A 21,288-nucleotide genomic window follows, 5' to 3' on the forward strand; every position below is an offset into this window, starting at 1 on the left:
CTCTTCACTCTCTGTACCCTAATACTTTTCAACCCAGTGGTACTGGCCTCCTTGCTGTTTCTTCCACAAGATGCTTTATCTCTTAACTCCAGGCATTTTTACTTCCTGTCCCCTATGTATAGAGTTTTCTCCCTCCTCATTTCCATTGCCCAGTTTTCCTACCTTCCTTCAAATCCCAAGTAAAATCTCATTTTCTTTAAGGTGCCTGTATCCCTCTTAATTCTAAAGCCTCTTAACTTTTGATCATTTACAATTTATCCTTTATTTGACTTGTCTGTATATATTGACCTGTTTTCTTTATGTTTTAGATTGGTAGCTTCATGAGGACAGGGACTGTCCTTTTTTTTTTTTTTTTTTTTTAATTTTTTTTTTTATTTTAAACCCTTAACTTCTGTGTATTGACTTATAGGTGGAAGAGTGGTAAGGGTAGGCAATGAGGGTTAAGTGACTTGCCCAGGGTCACACAGCTGGGAAGTGTCTGAGGCCGGATTTGAACCTAGGACCTTCCGTCTCTAGGCCTGGCTCTCAATCCACTGAGCTACCCAGCTGCCCCCACAGGGACTGTCTTTTGCCATACTTTGTAATCCCAGTCCTAGATCCTAGTAGATGCTAGTAGATGCTTAATAAATGTTTATTGGCAGACTGGCTGATGTGATATTACCTTGTGCCTTTGCATAGGCTGTCCTCCATTTTTGGAATGTCCTCCCATCTTGCCGTTATCTCTGAAAATCTCTACTTTTCTTGGGAGGAAATTAGAGGACTTTCCTGACTTCTATCCTCAGACACTAGTGTCTCCCTAAATAATCTTTTATTTATTTTATACCAAATTTTGTTGCTGTTTATATTTTTACATGTTGTTTCTCCCTAAAGAATGTAAGCTCCTTGAGTTCAGGGTTGTATAATTTTGACGTTGTGTCCACTAAGCTTAGTGCTTGGCATGTAAGAGCTGCTGTGAATAAATGCTTGTTAACTTTATTGTTTGATATCTGTATATGCATGGAATATCTTTATGTATCCTACAGTTGGTGATGTGGAGGCTGGCCCTGGCTTTTAAGAGGCTATACCAGTGGAGCACACTTTCTGTTAGTTGTCAAGTATATGCTTGACAATACTATTTGTCTGTTATGGAAGAACCATTCTAGTTAGCTTCAGAATAGTTTCATTCTTAGGAGGATGGCCACTGAGTAATGAATTTTTTGGCCACAGTAGTTCACATAGATGGTCTAGCAAGGTGAAGAAGCACTGTTATCTCTGCCAGTATAGGGAGAACCCTCACTGTTAAAATCATGGCTCCTTGAATATAAGAATATTTGTTATATATGTGAGTATGTGGATATGTGGGATAATAATTCCATGTATTCGTGTCCCAATATGAGTTTAGATGTGGCACTAAATTCTTTATAGTTATGTAGGTTGTCAGGCTTGTGTCTTGAAAACTTAAACTCTTACATATATTTATATTCTTTATATTCATATTCTTTATGTCTTTGACTCAAGCAGTTTATAGTGGCTTGAAGACTGCTGAAGATCTAAAATTGTTCAGTGTTATAGTGTGTAGAAAATTTCAAAATAAAAAAACATACCACAAATTTATACAAAGTTTTTTTCAATTTAGAATTTTTTTTGGCTGTAACTATGGATTCTTAAAAGGAAATTAATTGTATTTACTTTTTTGGCTTAACCATTATAGATTTGTTTTTACATAACAAACAATTGTAAACATGGGTACAAATTCCTCTGATCTAGAGAAATTCATTTTGTATTATGGTAAATATCTGACACACCTTTCTATTACTATTTAGGTATATGTTATCAACCAATCAATCAACAAGTATTTATTAAGGGATTACTATGTGCAGGAACTATGTTAGGTGCTGAGTATTCAAATACAAATAAAAAGGAAATAATCTCTTTCCTTTAGGACTTCTTAAAGTGTTATCTCTCCTGCTAAACTATTAGCTTTTTAAGGACGGCTACCCTATATATTATCGTATACATTGTATTATTATATATTGCATCTTTCATAGTGCCTAGCAGCATATTTTTTGAAACAAGAGACATGCCATTATGCCTCATCTGACTGACTTCCTTTTCTCTAAGGTGGATGGTACAGACCTGCAGGGCTTTACAAACCAACAAGCAGTAGAGCTTTTACGGAACACAGGACAAACTGTGCGACTGGCGTTGATGAGAAAAACAACTAAACCAGAAACCCAGATTAGGTCTGATGAGGACTTGGGCACTCCTGTTACAAAAGACGTTGCTCTGTCTGTTCCAGAGACTAATATAAGCAAAGGTAAACCTATGTTAATTATGATATCATTTAAAGGTTAGGCTTAAACAAAATAAACAAGCAATAAATTTCCCATGTCGTCTTTTATCTTCTCAAGTCCTGTTATTATATTTTAGCATGGTTTGGAGGTGGTTATGGACTCTCAAAGCTAAAAACTCATAAATCTTGGTAGATAAAATATAGTAGAAGCTAAAAGGCTTTCAGAATGTTCCTGGTAACACAAATGTCCTCTAAAGACTATTGACCTAAGTGTAGAAAGGTACAATATCAGAAGATTAGCCATCAGATGATAACTTTTTGACTGCAGCAGCTCATGAATTTAACTGTGAAAGTGTGCAAAGTTTACTGATCTCTTTTTGGGGAAAGACTGTCTACACAGACGAAATCATGTATCTTAAGGTTTTGAGGTTAAAGAAGTGATATATGAAACAGTGAGGCATATTTGAGAGATCTATGATTAGTCTCCAGCTTTGATGTAATATCTTTGTGACCCTGGGCAATAGGCAATATGGCATGGGGATTAGAATGGTAGATTTGGAGTCAGAAAAATTTCTATTCGAATCCCTCCTTAGATACCTGATAAGTGTATGACCCTGGACAATTAGCTTAATTTTCCTCTGTCTCTATTTCTTTATCTGTAAAATGGGGATCATAATTGTTTCAAGCCTTACACAGTTGTTTAGAAGAGGAAATGTTAAGACTTTTACCAACTAAGAAGTAGTAAGTCATTAAACATTTTTAAAGCACCTACTATGATTCAAGCAGGTGCTAAGCACTGAGGATAAAAAAGAAAGGCAAAATGCAGTCTGTGCTCTCAAGGAGCTTAAAACCTAATGGGTGAAGATAACATGTAAAAAGAAACAGCAAAAGTGGTAGAGCAAGACAGAGTAAAGACAAGTACCTAGCACAGACACATGAAGTTCTGCAGCCAGGTGGGAAATTATGAGGTGTCTGCCTTGGGCTCTCTCATTAAATAGAGGATCTGAGAGGGACTCTGATGTAGTCAGAGGGAGAGAAAGGTATAAGGGATATGGAGTACTTTGAAGTATGAGTTTCAGAACTGATAGGATCTTTTAGGAGGATGAGTTTATGGAGACAGTGATAAATTCCAGGTGAGCAGCCAGGTGGGAAATGAAACAATATGTCATTCTTATCTATTATTATATAAATATAAACTATTATGATTAATATAGTTATGAAAAGAAGTTGGGAAAGTTTGAGGTATGAAAGGTTATGAATACATAATAGAAATTCCTTGAAACAGTGATATAGGATGACATTCTCTAAAAGACAGATTTATGATGGCGCTTTTTTTTTTAAGTTTATTTGTAACTTGCAAAAAAAGTCGATAGTGTCTCATTGTGTTTTAGATGTGTCTTTGTGCTTTCAAAGGCTAGGCTAGTAGAGGCACAATCTTTTTTTCAGCCTTTTCTTACTCCTCTTCTTTCACTCTACAACCTAGCCAAATGGCTATTCTCTGATATCTCTCTGTCCTCTTTCATCTCCTTATGTTTATGTAGCCCAGCCAACAGATCTAGAATGTGTACCATTTTACTCCTTACTTATCTAAATCCTTTTTTTCCTTGAAGAAATAGCTAAGTAACTCCTGGAATATTCTGAATCTTCCTCCATCTGAATTTTTTCTTTATTTTCTTTGTATCTTATCATTCTTTGTATGACATGTATTTGTGTATATATTATTTATGTGTATATATGTATGTTTGTTTATATGAATATATGAATATATGTTTGTGGTATGTGTGTGTGTGTGTGTATACATCTTCCTCTAATGGATGTTAAGCTGGGAAAAGACTGTCATTTTCATTTTTGTATCCCTAATATCTAGAAGAGTATGTTGCGTAATTTATTCTAACCACAGGTAGTACACAAATGAAAAGCAAAATACTCAAGCCATAAAGAAAGATTACTGTGGGGGGGGGGGAGTGGTGGTCCCACAACAAAGCCGGAACCCTGGTCTTGACCAGAGGACTCCAAGCACTGTGAGAGACCTTCCTTTATACCCCAAAGAATTAGACAATTTTTATACCAGTATAAAAATAGTCATACCCCTCAAAGAATAGAGACATCTAGAAGCAATATTCATTGGTTAGGTCAGCTAGGAAGCACCCCTTATTTGATGAAAGAAATCTTTAGACCATGATTTAAGAATTACTTGATAGAAAGGAGGGGAAGCAGTGATGCCTGGGCTAAGAGTGGGTGGTGATGAGTGGTACCAGATTCTGAACTAAAGGTCAGATATCCTGATGTATAATGGATCATGAGTTAGGGTGCCTAATAGAGCAATTTTGAAGGGTGAGGCTGACACTAAGGCCTATGCAAAAGCAGTAATTTCCTTAATCCAAAACCTTAATTCTTTTACCAGAATATTCACAAAAGCCTGCTAAAATCATGACTTGTGCTAACTATCTTAGAATTAAAATTATAATTATCTCAAGACTACTGATAACATTAAAATCTAATTTTCATATAAGGGGGTAGGTAGGAGGATTTTTCTCTCACAAATTATTTGCACAGAATAGTTACTTAATACATGTTTCCTGAATTGACTTTGTTGTTGAAGAATATATGTATTATGATTGCATTTATTTTTGGGGCTTGGGAATTTCTAATTAATTAATTAATTAAGAATATTTTTCCAAGATTTATGTTCTTTCCCTCCCCTTTCCCCACTCCATCTCATAGCCGACCCACAATTCCACTGGGTTTTACATTTGCAATTGATCAAAACCTATTTCCATATTATTGATATTTGCACTGGAGTGATCGTTTAGAATCAATATCCCCAATCATATCCCCATTGACCCATGTGATCAAGCAGTTGTTTTTCTTCCGTGTTTCTACTCTTGCAGTTCTTCCTCTGAATGTGGGTAGCGTTCTTTCTCATAAGTCTCTCAGAATTGTCCTGGATCCTTACATTGCTGCTAGTAGAGAAGTCCATAACATTATGATTGTATTTAAAAGAAATTCCTTTTTTTAGAAGACTGTGACAAGGATGAAGTTTCCCCAACAGTGGAGACAAATAGCAGCATGTTGCAAATTGGAGAAGCTGAAAAGCGTCCAGATCCAGGTTAGTTAATGTTGTGTGTAATTTTTAAGAGAATAAGTGATTTTAATGTACTTTAAACACAAATATAATAGATAGAGGGTATGAATACATAATTTATTTTGTGATCATTTTCTGGTTTGTTAAGCTTCCGTCCTCGTAGATCAGTGTTCACAAGGGAACCTTTGGACTTCAGGCAATTCTGTTGACACTCAAACAATGGTCTTTTAAATTGGCAAACACTTAGTTAAGGACCTGCTATGGGCAAAGTCCTATTTCAATTACTTACTCATCAAATGGTAGAAATTAGGATGAGCAAACATAAGAGCTATATCCTGATATTTCCAGATAAACTCTAGAGAATCTTTATTTCAATAAGCCCTTTACAATTAAACTACCAGAATTACTAGGAATAGTACATAGGTCTCTGCACTCATAGCCCAATGCTCTTTTGAAGCTCCTTATATGTAGAATATAATATCATATAGAATATACAGAATATAAATTGTATATTCCATATTGACTTTGTTCTTAGTATTGCATAAAACTGAAAGAAAAGCATAACATCTTTTTTACGGAGCAGCCTTCTTGAATCAATGAAACTTATTTTTTAAGCATTTCATATGTTTTGGAACAGTAGGTTCCATAATAATATGACACGAATATATTTCAGTGGTCTAGCTAGCATCAATGAGATTTTGACTAGGTTAGTTTACCAAATGATAATCTTTGGGGGGTGACCTAGAATGATCCAGGCTGATTCTAGAATAGCTTAAAGGACTCAATTCATATCCTAGTTCTAGAATTATATTGGAGTGGATAATCTTAGGTTGTGGACCATCTCTCTTTGGGAATTTTTACATTGCTGCTGATTTTCTCTAATACAAGAAACAAGATAGAATTTTATTTTATGTTTATTTGATGACATCTTTACAATGCCTCAGTCATCAGTAAACATGTTGAAACCTTAAATTGTATGATTACTTGGTACCGCTATACTTCCAGAAACTTAAAATTTCCTTCCCTGAAAGGTCAATTAAGAACAATCCCTCAGGTATTTCTTAGGCATTTTTAACTTTCTTTTTAGCTTATTTTTATTATATATTCACTATATTTTAGTTTTACTTGGTCAAAATTTTTCCCAGTGTTCCCTTTCCCCTCCTGTAGAGTCATCCCATATAACAGAATTTTTTTTTAAAGAAAAAGATTATTGGGGTCATCTGGGTAGCTCAGTGTATTGAGAGCCAGACCTAGAGACGGGAGGTCCTAGTATCCAAACTGGCCTCAGACACGTCTTAGCTGTATGACCCTGGGCAAGTCCCTTAACCCCCATTGCCTAATCCTTTACCACTCTTCTGCCATGGAACCAATACACAGTATTGATTCTAAGACAGAAAGTGAGGGTTTAAAAAAAAGATTTTTTTAAATTTGCAAAACTAATCAACATATCCAAAAATGTATGAAAATATGTGCAATGTTCCACACTATTGGGCTTTCAATCTCTGTGAAGAAATGGCCACCCATTACTTTTTAAAAATTCTTTATTCCATCTTAGAATCAGTATTAAAGCAGAAGAGTGGTAAGGTCAAGGCAATTGGAGTTAAGTGAATAAAACTTGCCTAGGGTTACAGAAGGAGTGTCTGGGATCACAATTCATCCCAGGACCTCCTGTCTGTAGCTTGACTCACTATCCACTGAGCCACTTTGCTGCCCCCGATGAAATGTGTATGTGAGTGTGTTCTTGGGTGTTTGGGTTGGGTGAGAAAGGAGGTGTTGATGATGAAGGTATCTGGTGAAGTTTGGAAAGTCAGAAACATGGACAGTAGGATTGGAGGTTGACCAAATGGAGGACTCAGGAGGCAATCATCATTTGGAGAAGGGGAGGGGTGCAGCCTGGCAGATTGATGTTCTAGGAGGAGGATATCCCAGGAGGTTAGGGTTTTCCAGATGAGACTGCATTATTGAATTTCAGAACGTTAGAAGCACAGTTGGGTGGAATCACAGCAATGGAGAAATCTGGACAGTGATTTAAGAAAATTTGATGGAGAGAATATTTTTGTATTTTCTTGTTCTGCCACTTTAACTCTCTTTGTTCTTCTCTTTATTCACCTAGACAATTATACCTGTTCTGGATATTTTCACATGATTTGGCTGTTTGATTAGCCATTTCACAGAATCAGACAATTTTAAAGTTAGAAGGGACTGTCCAATGCATAACAAAAGGAATACCTCCTATAACATGCCCAGTAATTAGTTAGCCTGCTGAGTTTTATCTTCTTAGGCAGCCCAGCATTTTAGCCCATCAAGATTTTTTTTTTTTAGATCTTTTCTGTGAGTGTTAGCTCTCTCCCATAGTTTTGTATCATCTGCAATTTTAGTGAGCATGTCAATTATACTTTTATCCTGATCGCTGATAAAATGTTTAATTAGCATAGAGCCAAACACAGAACTTCTGGGGCATTAGGGAAAGGTAAGAGATGGGAAGGTAATAAACATTTATATGGCACCCACTGTGCCATGCATTGTGCTAAGCACTTTACAAATCTCTTACTACAATGGCAACCACCTTACATGAGCAACCACTCTATAAGTCTGATTATTCTACTGATTCTCAGACCCACAAATGTGTTGTCATTATGCCCATAATTTTCTATATTTTCCATGCTACTGTGATAGAATTTATCAAATGCTTTGCTAAAATCCATGTAAACTCTTATCTATTTCGTGTTTATGTCCTGAACCTTTTTGGCAATCTGGTGGCATCTATGGACCTCTTTCAGAATGATGTGTTTCAATGCGTAAAATTTTAATAAAAGGATTACAAAGGAAACTGATTATATTGAAATATAGTTTTAAAATATTTTTAAAATGTCACAGATATCAGATTAGCCTCCCCTCCTGCATTCCTTGGCATTTATCTAATCTTCTAGGTGAGGTGCTCTGTCAAAAAAAAGGAAATTTTAGTTTGTTGTGACCAGGCATTTCTGGTTCAGCAATAGAAGTTAAATTTACCCCTATATAGGTTGTGGGCTATATTCCTTCTTTAAAATTGGTACATTTGCCCATTATAAATATTAAAAATGATAAAGGCTGGTATAAATATATAAATTAGTATTTTAATTAAAGCCATGTTTATAGATAAAGTTATCAGACCACGCGCTTGTAAGCATTCAAAACTGCCGCCTCCATTACTGTCTCCTGTCTGCTAGCCAAGACCCTACCGGCAAAAGAGACCACTTCCTCCTAACCCAGGAGATTTAAACCCTTCCCTGCGTCAAGACGTAAGCCTTCCCAAGCCCAAAAACCGGAAACGGAAACCCGTTGGACCACGGGAAATGTAGTTTGATACATTTCCCAAATTTCACTTTTACAATTCCCCGTGAGGTCCGGCAAAAAAAAAGGTTAGTCCTTTTTTCTTCGCTGGACCTGTAAAAATAAACAACTTCTAAATTTTTCAGGAATTTTGGGGATAAAAGAAATAGATGAACAAATGGTTAAAATTAGCCACATTGACAAAAACCAATTTGGGGCTGTCCCCCACTGGCACAACCGTGTACAATTAAAACAATACATACAACTCAATTTCAACTCCCCATAGTTCAATCAACTGCACCCCAAAGTTCAAAGTTTGGTCTTCATGGTACAGTGAAGGCTTTTCAGACATCTTCATGTGTCCTCACCAAAACAGGTTCGTCGTCTGGATTCTGGGGAGATGGCAAGATCCTTATCCTGAAATTATTCTCAAAAGAATTTAAACTTTACATTATAGATTACAAAACATACATTTTCTTCTAAGATTCATACAATTCCCCGTGAAATTACTCCTAAAAGAGTTAAATATACATATATTTTCACATTATCGAATTTTAAAAAAACTTAACAGATATCCCCGTGAGGTAAATCTTAAACACACCTTTTTTCTAAAAAAAAAATACCTCAGGTCAGCTAAGGATGAGTGGCTGAGTCCTGGGGGTTATATGAATTCAATTGGAAAAATAAAAAGAATAAAATTCAAGAAAAAGGAAGAAAAATTAACTTGTGAATGAAATGTGCAAAAATCTAGGGAAAATAAACTTAGACCTTTGAATGAAGGTCTAATTAAAGTGAATTCAGCAGTGTGCAATTACCCATTCAGGGCCAGGACTTAAGGAAAATGTCTCTCTCTGATCTGACTTATCATCAGCTTTTCAGGGAAGTGAGCCAAATAAATAACCAATCTTAGGTGCTTTCTAGGAATCTAAGTCGAGGGGACCCACGTCCTCTAAAGTTTTAGAAAAGATTGGGACTCCAGGACTCAAACCCCAATTTTCAAGCTCTAAAGTATTGGCATAGAACTGCTATTATGCAGATCTTAGTCAGTCAAGTCTCTGACCATGTGCTTTCTTTAGCACTATTAATGGCTTTCATATTCCCTTTTGGAATCAGAGAGGCATTTAATTCACAGTCCTATAGGCTCAGGTATTTGCTGTAGAACCAGAAAAAGGATAAATAATGATTATATATGTACTTCCAGTACAAGATGAGAAAATGGAAAAATCAATTTCTCTCATTAAAAAAATGTTTTAAAAAAATCAAAAATATATATATATATATAGCTTAGAACTAGAAGGGTTATGTTACCCAAAAATGAGACTTTCTGTGAGAGAAAGTGGGTTTCGCAAAACAGCAGATTCACAATGCACATTCAAATAGAGTACCATGATTTCCAATAGCACATTTTAAAACAATAAATAATGATGTTCAAAATCATATACTTGTTACAACTTTTAACCCTTGGCAAATGCTGTTATTGCTTCCATAGCAAAGAATATACAGGAGCTCCTTGACTCTCTGTATTTAAAAAAAATCCTGGGTAGGAAATGCTTCTACCCATTTAAGGCAATAATATCTCTTATAATAAAATATATAAAAGCTTTATCCTTTAAGACAACAATTCTTAAGGATTTAAAGTAAAAGTTAAAAAATACCTCTTGTAAAATTACAAGGTAATATTTAAAGCATGGAAACTTTCAAGGTTCTTTACAATTACCAAGACAGAATAAATTTTTAAAGACATGTGCTCTATAAGATGTTCATAGGTGGTACATATAACCGCATTGCTTTTGATACAGTAAGCTTTAAGTAAATTAGGAAATATAATAACATCATAAGCAGAAACTTCATTAGCGTAAAATGATTCAGTGCAACAGGAAAATCAACGAAATAAGCAAGATTAATTTACAAAACTAATTAGCAAAATACAGTAAGATACAGTCTTTTTAAAACAGAATAAAGCTCATTCAGTTCCGAGGTTTTAAAAGTTCACCCCTGGTTTCAATTTAAGGTTCTTTTGATTGAGTTCTGCTGAGTTTAAGGGTTTTTTTTTTTCAAGTTCAAAATTCTGAGCAGTTATGGGGGTGAATATTTCTCCCCCGAGTTCAGTTTTTAATCACAAGCAAGTCTGAATAGGCCGTTCGGCCGATTAAGGGTAAACGCTAGGTCCATGTGGTGTCGGGTGATTGTAGAAAATCCCACGTGTAGAGCTTGTGTGGGTGGCTAAATTAGGTCTTTAGAGAAACACGTGGAAGGATAGAAATAGGGAAAAAGGGGAATATACTACCCAAATGGTTTGCAGCAGAGCTGAAGCAGTCTCTGGAGGTCGAGACCTCGGCTAGTCAGGACTGGGTTCCTTCCCGGAAATCTCAGGTTCTAGAGCTCGGGGTTGAACGATGGCAGCATCAGCAGAATCAGCAGGATCAGCAAGTCAAGAATGGAGATCAGTGGCAGAGACAGTCTGGCTGGGCTCCGGGATTCTATCAGAGCCAGCAAGGGCCACCAGGCCCGGGGCATTGAGCAAAATAATTCGCAGCCCAGCGACAATTAAAACCATTGTCTCTCTTACCCGTAAAACAGCCTCTAGGCTGGGGAAAATCGGGAGAGGACTGGGCAAGGAAAAAAGTCGCTTCTGAGACTCTGGGTCCCAGAGCCGCATGTCTTCTTCTTAGGCTATCTAGAAAATTGAGAATTCTATTTCCAAACTTCTGGTTGCCATAATGATAAATATTAAAAATGATAAAGGCTGGTATAAATATATAAATTAGTATTTTAATTAAAGCCATGTTTATAGATAAAGTTATCAGACCACGCGCTTGTAAGCATTCAAAACTGCTGCCTCCATTACTGTCTCCTGTCTGCTAGCCAAGACCCTACCGGCAAAAGAGACCACTTCCTCCTAACCCAGGAGATTTAAACCCTTCCCTGCGTCAAGACGTAAGCCTTCCCAAGCCCAAAAACCGGAAATGGAAACCCATTGGACCACGGGAAATGTAGTTTGATACATTTCCCAAATTTCACTTTTACACCATCTTCAGTCTTATGACTCTTTTTCCATTTTCTATGATTGTTCAGATATCACTGATAGTGGCTTCATCTTCTATTTCTTTCAAGAGCCAAAGAATGTAGTTCATTTGGGCCAGATGATTTGAACTGAGCCAGGGCAACCAATTCTCTTATTATCTCCTTATTGATCTTATATTTCATTCCCTATCATATATTTTTGTTCTGTCATTTCTAGGGTAAAGGTCATTTCCTTGGTCCACAAGGCAGAAGCAAAATAATAATTTCATAAGCCTGTCTTCTCTGTTGTCAGTTATCATTATTCTGTTAACCCCCCAGAAGTCCTGTCCTTTCTTAGATCTTTATATCTCCATCTGATATAGTTAAAATATTTCATTTTGTTGATCTTTGCTTCCCTTGCTAGTCTCAGCTCATGCTGAACTTTTGTACTATATCTAATTTTCATCATCTTTTATCTGCCCTTGCTTCTATCTTCTTTAAACATTCTTTGAAAAAAAATCTGTTTATTTTGGGTTTCTTATGCATGCTGTTTCCTCTTCAGAAAAATCTTGTTTCTTTAAGAGTTGTTTCAGAATAAATATTGTACTTGATTGTAAAATACACACACACACACACACACACAGAGAGAAACTGACATATCCAGGAAGATTCACCTGTCTATAATTAGGAATCATATTGGCCAAAGCTGAGGGAATGTTGTCACCACCTGATAATGATGTATAACTACTTTTTGAAAGAGGACAGTGAGTAATACAAATGTGAGATTACTTACATCTTTAGTGAATACAATAATCTAAACAATAGAATCCATTAGAAAGTACTAGTGAGATATTCAGACTTTGAGAATGTGGCTTTGATGAGTGAGGCTGGCAAAGAAAGGCAATAAAATTAGTTTCTCCATGGGCAAAGGTTTATTTATATTGCTTATTTTAAAACAGAGTCAATCCTTCTAATGGTTTTAATGGTCTTGAGTGGCCCTAACTTTTTCTTTGAATTAGAGGGAATTGTGGAGGGTGGGAGAGAGAAGCAGTTTGCAAGAAATATTTTTAATACTAGACCAGTTTCTAAGCCCAGGCTACATTAAAGTGTATGCCAACTCAGGGAATCCAAAGTAAGGGGAGTGATCAACAGAGAGGTGTTAAGTTTGTGAATCAGTCTTTCAACAGGCACTATTTAAAGCACTATCACTATCAGCCAGGTATTGTCCAAGACATTGAATATACAGATAAAAAAGTGAGATTACTCTTGCCTTTAAGAGGTTATATTCAATTGAGTCAAGAAAAGCTTTTCAAAGAAATTGGAGACTTGAGCTGGGTCTCAGGATGACTTGACAATGGATTGCTAGAAAGAAGGTAAAAGGACATTATGGGGAATAGCATGGGAAAAGATATAACCAGACATGAGTGGGATGCAAACAGGGTTATAATGAGACTAATTTAAAGGAGGAACATTTTAGTCAATGAGTTAGCTTTGTAACAAAGTTCAAGATGTGAAAAATGTTTTACTTGATTAAATAATGGCTTTAATTATTTTAGATTATCAGCTACCAGAAGAAGTAGAAATTGATGAAGGACAGCTTCAAGAAACAAAACTACTGAATAAATGGCAAAGGATTATGGGCCTCAATTATGAAATCGTGGTATGGTAACCTTTATGTCCTGATTTTAGTATTATTTTTGAATACATAATCTGGTCAGTTTGACCAGCAGAGTTATTATTTTAATAAAGATTTCATATTCCATTTACACATGAGGAAATGCAAAGGGCTGAAGAATTATTTGAGCAATATAGAATTTTTTATATTAACAATAATAATCCATTCTTGTCCTTTGCAATTTGGTCTCAATCTAATGGTTACTATCTGGCCTTTGGGGAAGCCTAAAATTTCTAGTGCTCATCTGGGCTCTGGAGTCAGTTTCTTTTTAAAAGACTGACTAAAAACAAGAAAATAAAATAAATAGGAGGAGAAAGTAAGGATGTAATAAATTTGTCCTATAGCTAAAGTTTCCAAATTCACATAATTCATTAACTTTTCAAACTTTAATGCCTACAAAGGGCGTGCGCGTGCTCTCACAGCAAATGGTTTATGTAGATTTCATAACTATGAATTTTACTTGTTTTTATTCTTCTAATGCCAGAGTGACATGGAGATTTTTTTATTTGCCTTTGCTTAACTATATTGTCCTTAGGATTTGGGAAGGAACCATCAGGTGTTAGGTTGGATGAGACTTTAGGTAGGATTTGAATTCCTATGGATTAAAGAAAAATTGGATCACAATGGCAAACACAACCCTAGTTATATGGCACATAATTAATTACAAAGTACTTTCAAGACTTTTCTCTCAAACTTTTATAGTAGTCACCTAGACAAAAATAAATTCTGTGAAGGTAGTGGGATGCAATGGAAAGAACATTGGATTAGGAGTTATTAGACTTAAATTCTCACTTTTACAGACTTGCTCAATCTATTTGACTTCTTGAGTCTCATTTTCCTCATCTGTAAATAAAGCTACTGGACTTGTTGAATTCTAAGGTCTCTTGCTATTTTAGAGTCCTTAAGTTTTATAAGCAGTGCTTTAATTTCTAATCATGTGTCCCTAGGGGAAAAAAAATAAAAGATTGCATTAGCTTTTATTAATTAAAAATATGTATCTTCATATCTCCTGGAAATGCAGAATCTACTTATATGGCATGGATTCTGTGGATTGAGCTTTTCCATAGTTATTTAAGAATAAAGTTAGTCCCCTGGTCTAACAATCATAGCATGGATATCCAGACAGAAGGCCCCTATTTGCCTTTTTCCCACTGTGATCCTGGATTCAAATTCCTGACTGCATGTCGTTGATATAAGAACCATATAATGGAGATTACACTAGACCTTGTTCTAGGTTTGGAGAATATGCTGAACTGTCTTAAGCCTGTCTAGCATTAACTCCCTAACTTTGGGCAGGTCACCTAACCTGTTTTGGGTTTAGCTAACTGATTTTTATAATTACTGGTTTAGACTATATAGGTTAGATAATCTTGAGTTCTTAAATTTTATATTTTATCCATCGTACACTAATAATATTACAGTAGCCAAAATAATGAAATATTCTCAATAATTAATTGGCAGGAGAATATAGTGGAGAGTAGGCCAACTTTGGGCTCAGAAGAACCTGCATTAGTCTCTTGCTTTTGACTAGCACATAATTATTGCATGTATATAGAGAAATCATTTAATGTCTCAATGAGGCTCATCATAATTTTAAAATAATAGGTAGTTTGCTGATTTATAAAGAGCTTCACATGTTATTCATGTAGTAGTTCTCTCTCTTATTTCCAATCACTTAAATAGACTATTTGTGGTATTTCACTGGAAAAAGAATACATCATATTTGAGTTTCTTTTATCTTTGTGGGGCATTCTCTCTAGTTTTAATAATACTGATTTTAGTGATGGAGCACAGGGACCCTTTGACAGTCCTCTAGTCTACATCTGATAAAGTCTGTTTCTAATATGTCAAAAGCCTTTTTCTCCCTTTTTTTTCAGTTCCATTAATTTGACACTTGGGGAATACCTTTCATCTGCCCAAGGCTTTGTTAATAACATTAATAACATCAGTGATTCTCAATAGAGTGACATGGAAAGTTATACTTGGCCACTCTCAACTTCCACTGACATTGGAACTTGGAGCTAAGATTAATTCCAGAATGTTATGTTCATCAATGATCTTTCCAATAATACAATAATACAATAATAATAGTACAATAATTTCTGCAGCATTCTGATAACTGTCTTTTGGTCTGTTTCCTTCCTCCCTCCCTTTCTTTCTCTTCCTCTCGCTATCTAAAAATATATGTATGACATAAATCAAAGTCTGATTATTAGTTATTTAATTAATCAGTTATTATATTATATAGTTGTAACTGGTACCTTTTGCTATTATACCACAGTCATTTTTAGGGGAGGGACTAAAAAATATAAATGGTTTCCTTCCTTTTAGGTTGCTCACATGAACAAGTTCAGTGAGAGCAGTGGATTGGGAATAAGCTTGGAAGCAACTGTGGGACATCATTTCATCAGATCTGTTCTACCTGAAGGGCCTGTTGGACACAGTGGGAAATTCTTCAGTGGAGATGAGCTACTGGAAGTAAGAAATTGTTTCTATTTCTTTATTTTAAGTAAGTTTATGGGGAAAAAAGTAGTAGTGGATCCCTTTTTCAAGTATATATTGAATAGAGTAATAAAAATAATGAGAAGTATTTATGTTGTGATTTTTAGAATGCTGTACAAATATAATTTCATTTGATCTTCACAAAAACCTTGTGAGATAGGAGAAGTGCTTTTGCCCACTTGATGAAGGAAAATATTGAGAGAATTTAAGTGATTCACTTAATGTTATATATAGTTAGTTATTATCCTAGGCAGGATTTGAACTCAGATTTTCCTTGAGTCCAAGTCCTTGTCTATACTTGTGCCACTTAATAATCTTCAAAATAACCTTTGAGATTCTCTAAATTTATGATTCTTTAAGACTTTTAGAATACAATATTTTATTAGCCAGGTCATAAGTTAAAATGGGCACATTAAGAACTGAACTACAAAAACCCTAAAACATACATACAAAGATCTAGATAATGTATCTACTCATTTTGTGAACTAAATCCCAATATTTTGTATTCAAGAAAATTTAATAAACTTTTTTGTACCTCTGTCCCTTCTCATCCTTTCTTTCCTAAATCTCCTTTCTTTCTACCTCCCAACTTTCCCCTTTATAGATGTAATTTATTTTAGAGAGTACCTGTATAGTTTCTTTATTACTGATTGTATCCCTGACCTTGGACAAATCATTTCAGCTCTCTGGGCCTGTTTCCTTATAGTGAAGGGTTTGGGCCAAATGATTTCTAAGATCCTTTTCAACCTGAAGTCTTATGATAATTTCTGTGTTCTTCATTTTGGTTCTGAGATTCTTAATCTGGCAAAGTAAATGTCAATAAAAGGGAGGCAAGAGCTGATGATTTTATAGTATACCTTTTCCCTTTGACTTTTTCTTTTGTGATGACATGCTACCTCTCAGGAGGTTAAATCAATCAAAAAATCTCTTGATGTTCTTTTGTATGTGAATTTGAAACCTGGTCCAAACTAACTCTTGATTAGGAGAAAACAGTTGTGAACAATTTCTAATCATCATAGATCTTGCACAAATATGAAATCACATTTGAACAAATGATATGTGTAAGATGCAAGAAAGTAGCACTTAATTTGTGAAATAATATGCTTTATTTGATATTAGAACATGTTTTTCCATTGGCCATTGTGACACATCTATATCTTTTTCTTTTCCTTTTGGACAGGTAAATGGAATAACTTTGCTTGGTGAAAATCACAAAGATGTGGTGAATATTTTAAAAGAACTTCCTATACAAGTAACAATGGTCTGCTGTCGTCCACTTGCTTTACCTGCTAACCATGATGGGTTGGATGGGTTGAATCTCTCTGATATCCATGTAACTGAAAAGGTATTCTACTTATTCTCATTTGGCTAATAGTATTTCACATGTCTCAAAGTCTAACAGAGCACATAGTAAATGCTTCATTGCTTATTGAGTTGAATTCTTGATTGTGTGGTTTGAATTTTGAGTTGTTATATATACTGGTAATTTATCCTATCAATATGTCTTATACTGCAGAATATATATACACATATATTTAAAATATGGAAAATTGTACTCCAGCCATTATAATACTTAAAAGTTTCTATATTATCCGTCATACCCTTTTCCTTTACAAATATTCTACTCCCTCAGAAAAAAATGTAAGGGGGCAGTTAGGTGGCTCAGTGAGTAGAAAGCTAAGCCTGGAGATGATAGGTCCTGGGTTCAAATTTGTCTTCAGAGACTTCTTAGCTTTGTGACCCTGGACAAACTACTTAATCCTAATTGCCTAATCCTTACCACTCTTCAGTCTTGGAATTGAAACAATATCAATTCTATGGCAGAAGGAAGGAATTTCTCTTTTTTAAAAATACATATAAAGTTTATTTTTTAAAAAGTTGCAAGTGACACAGTAGAAATGTAATACACAATTATGAAAAGCACTTTTACATATATATATATGTATATATATATATTCACATTTTATGTGAATGCTCAATGACAGCCAAATCCACTTTTGGTTAAACCATTTATGGTTTCTAGATACATACATATAATCTTTATATTATAGTATATATAGACATTTATATGGTGGTTTTCTTGTTGTTTTTACTTATCTTTTTTAGGTATTGGGAGGGAAAATGTTAAATCATTCATAACATTTAATTTTAGAAGGAAAAAGTTTTTAAAAAAGAAAGAAAAAATAAGAAAATAGAGATGATTTATTCTTTAGGAGAGTAAAAACAATTTTTAAAGTTAAAAGAAACTACATGATTTGTTCCTTCTTCAAGTAGTATCTAAAAGGAGAGAATACAGTTTAGATATTACCCCTATTGAGATTATATAAAAAATTTTGAAGATTGTTCCAGCATAAGAGGGAAGCTTCAGAAGAGCTGCACTTAGAGCCATGTACTGATACTGAAGTTGTATTAGACATTTTTAAGTCAAAGTACCAGTCTGACATTGATCACAGAACTAGACTTTGCCACTTACTTACCTTTTGAATTATGGAAAAGCCAATCAACTTCTCTAAGTCTCATTTTCTTTATCAGTAAAATAAAGGGGTTTGAATAGATGATAACAGAGATCCAACTCATCTTTATCACTCTGATTCTACATTTGAGAATTGGAGTGGCATCTACCTAGTGGAAGGCTTCTTATATTTGAAGTTGATTCTTTGTGAATTATCTAAGGGAGAATATAGACAGCAATTCCATAGGATTATAATATATGGGTATGTTGATGTCTGAACTAAAGGAAGAAATAATGCTCATCAAGGAGATCATAGATCATTTAAGTACTGAAATATTATTGAACTAATATTAAATTAAAAGCATCATTTTATTTTGGATTAGTAAAATGATACCACAAAACAAAATAGCATTTAAAATTATTTTATATGTGGTTTATATCTTATGTACCTATCCAGTTTCTCCTGAATTATTTTGTGCCTTAAAATGTCATTAAACTCTTTACATCTTTAATAGTTAATATCTTATATTTTTATCCCTCTTAAAGCACTTTGGATTTTTTTTATTAATTGTTTTCATGATTCGTAAAATGCCAAAATATTAGCTGATCCATTAGTGACTTTTTTTTCTAGGTTTTTTTTCCCTATCTTTTAAGGCTTAGATTTTCCCTTTTCCTGTGGTACAATGTATCTCTTGATCTTATGTCTCTGAAATAAGAGCCCTCTGTTCTTTTCTCTAGCCTCATGTAGACCTCGGTGAATTCATTGGATCGTCAGAGACAGAGGATACTGCTTTCAATGTGACTGATATGGGTCAGAATACAGAAGAGGTGCAAGGATCATCTTTGGCAATGTGGGAAACCAACATTCAGCATATTGAGCTGGAAAAGGGGAGCATAGGACTTGGTTTTAGCATATTAGACTATCAGGTAACATACTCATTTCAACAGAATCAGTCTGCTTTTTTGAAGGTAATTTCCAAGATCAAATTATACCTTTGAGACCAAAGAGAAGCTAAAAGTATATAACATTTTGTTATGTTTTATAGTTGGTTGCAATTTGAAATTTTCTTTCTGTGAATATTTTCAAATAGTAGCTGTATTATTATTCACTAGTGGTATTTTTCTCTAAAAGATTTTCTCTTAACAGGGAGGTAACAACAATGGCATATTAAGTATTTATTTTATGATTGGACTGTTGGCAATATGAAAGAAGAATGTAGTTTGTATTTGTAATCATGTAAGAAATTAATTTTATTCTCTCAATATGTATTTTTTAGAGTTCGTTTAAAATAATTTATGTAAATTTTTTAGTTCAATGTACTGTATTTCAGTATGCTTGTATTTGAAAAATGAAATATTAATCTATTATTTAGCCTTCTGAATGAATGACTTGTTTGAAATTTGATATGACATTTTATATCTATATTCATATATATGTTAAGTTGTTTCATAAATTTGAGTAAATCTATAACTATACTTTAAAATAGTGAATATCATATGAGCTGTTTCTTATTTTTCTGCAATTAAACTGCCTGAATAGGAAAGTCTGTCAGACAGACTGCAAATGTGGCTCTTCATTAATTAATGCCAAACAACAGAGCCAGCTTAGATGACACCATAAAGTCATATAAGATGCAAGAGGCTCCTTGATGCACCTACTTTATGTCCTGCTTCCAGAGAGAGCCATGTGCCTTTATTGCATTGCTAGTTATTGTTTTTGCTTCCTTTTCATCTTTTTTTCAGATTTGGATATGCAAACATTTTTAAAAGGAAAATTAAGTCATTATTTTTTTATTTGTTTTTAATAGTTGTAGCAATGCTTTTAAAGTATCATCATTGGCAAAATAGCTTTTATGATATACATATGAACTAATATTCCTGAGTCAGAGAGCCCAGGGGGCAAAGCCTTTCAGCTATTTATCGTATCCAGAAATCCCTGAAGTTGTGTGACTTTTGCACTTTTGCCTTTCAGCTTGAGCATCTAAGACATCTTTTCAAGGTGCTCGGAGTTTTTGCTTATTCCTCAGAGTTCTCAGCCTAGTGTTATTCTTTCCTTGGGATGGGGAGAAGGAAAGCAGATCATTTGTGCTCCTATTTCCATGGATGGAGAACTTTCCTTTTTAGATGACTTCAGAATGTTATAATATACATATTAGAGAACTTACTTTACTAATTGTCCTAGAAGATAAAATTAAAATTTATCTGCTTTGAAACAAAGTAATATTCCACTTATGTGATTCTGCAGAAATGCTCACAAGATTGTCCACGATCCAAATATACCTGGATTCCATGGTGCTTTCCCTCTTGATCCCTCTGTACCTCTCCTTCATTACTGACTCTTGGCCAACTTCATTTTTATCTGACTCAGCTATCCCATTCTATCTATTTAGGCACGTTTAATTCATACCTTTATTGCTCCTACCAGACCTTTCAACTCTTACTTTGCTAATTCATTCCTGTTCACTTAGCTCTGAATTCATCAGTGACCTTCCATGTTTTCTTCCCTGAATTTGACCGAGTTAGAACCATGAGGCACATGGAAGCCATATAGTCTTTAGGATATTTTGTATGTCTTGATTTTTAAAAAAATATTTATGTGTTACTGTGACCTAATACAAATTTAAAATGTAGCTTTGCTGCTATTATTTATTGTTTGCTGCAAATATTTATTATTTATCCTTTGCTATGTGCAAGGCAAGTTAGTCTAGTAGTGAATAGAGTACCGAAGTTGAATTCTGAAAAAGCTGGGTTCATATTTTGTCTCAGACATTTACTTGCTCTTTGATGCCTGGAAAGTCACTTTATTAACCAATATATGCTGCAAACAACTCCCTACAGTCAGACCATAAGTATTTATTAAATGCCAACTGTGTGCTATGTTTGGGATAAAGAGAAAAGTAAAAACCCAGTCTTCATTCAAAGATCTCACATTCTAATAGGTGAAGCAATAAGCAAAAACAAATTATACTTCATGATAATGGGGTATA

General features: G+C 34.6%; 1 protein-coding gene across 1 annotated transcript in view; it reads left to right on the top strand.

The window, feature by feature from the left end:
• MPDZ (multiple PDZ domain crumbs cell polarity complex component) overlaps positions 1-21,288 on the top strand; it is a 228,912-nt gene that overhangs the window by 67,646 nt on the left and 139,978 nt on the right. The window contains exons 11-18 of the mRNA XM_044685473.1: positions 2,101-2,259; positions 5,276-5,343; positions 9,989-10,009; positions 10,658-10,667; positions 13,237-13,332; positions 15,679-15,825; positions 17,030-17,194; positions 19,040-19,228. Of these exons, the coding sequence (XP_044541408.1) occupies positions 2,101-2,259; positions 5,276-5,343; positions 9,989-10,009; positions 10,658-10,667; positions 13,237-13,332; positions 15,679-15,825; positions 17,030-17,194; positions 19,040-19,228 (855 nt within the window). The remainder of the gene's footprint in view (positions 1-2,100; positions 2,260-5,275; positions 5,344-9,988; positions 10,010-10,657; positions 10,668-13,236; positions 13,333-15,678; positions 15,826-17,029; positions 17,195-19,039; positions 19,229-21,288) is intronic.

This window comes from Gracilinanus agilis, chromosome 1, assembly GCF_016433145.1.
Source record: "Gracilinanus agilis isolate LMUSP501 chromosome 1, AgileGrace, whole genome shotgun sequence".
Classification (NCBI taxonomy): Eukaryota; Metazoa; Chordata; class Mammalia; order Didelphimorphia; family Didelphidae; genus Gracilinanus; species Gracilinanus agilis.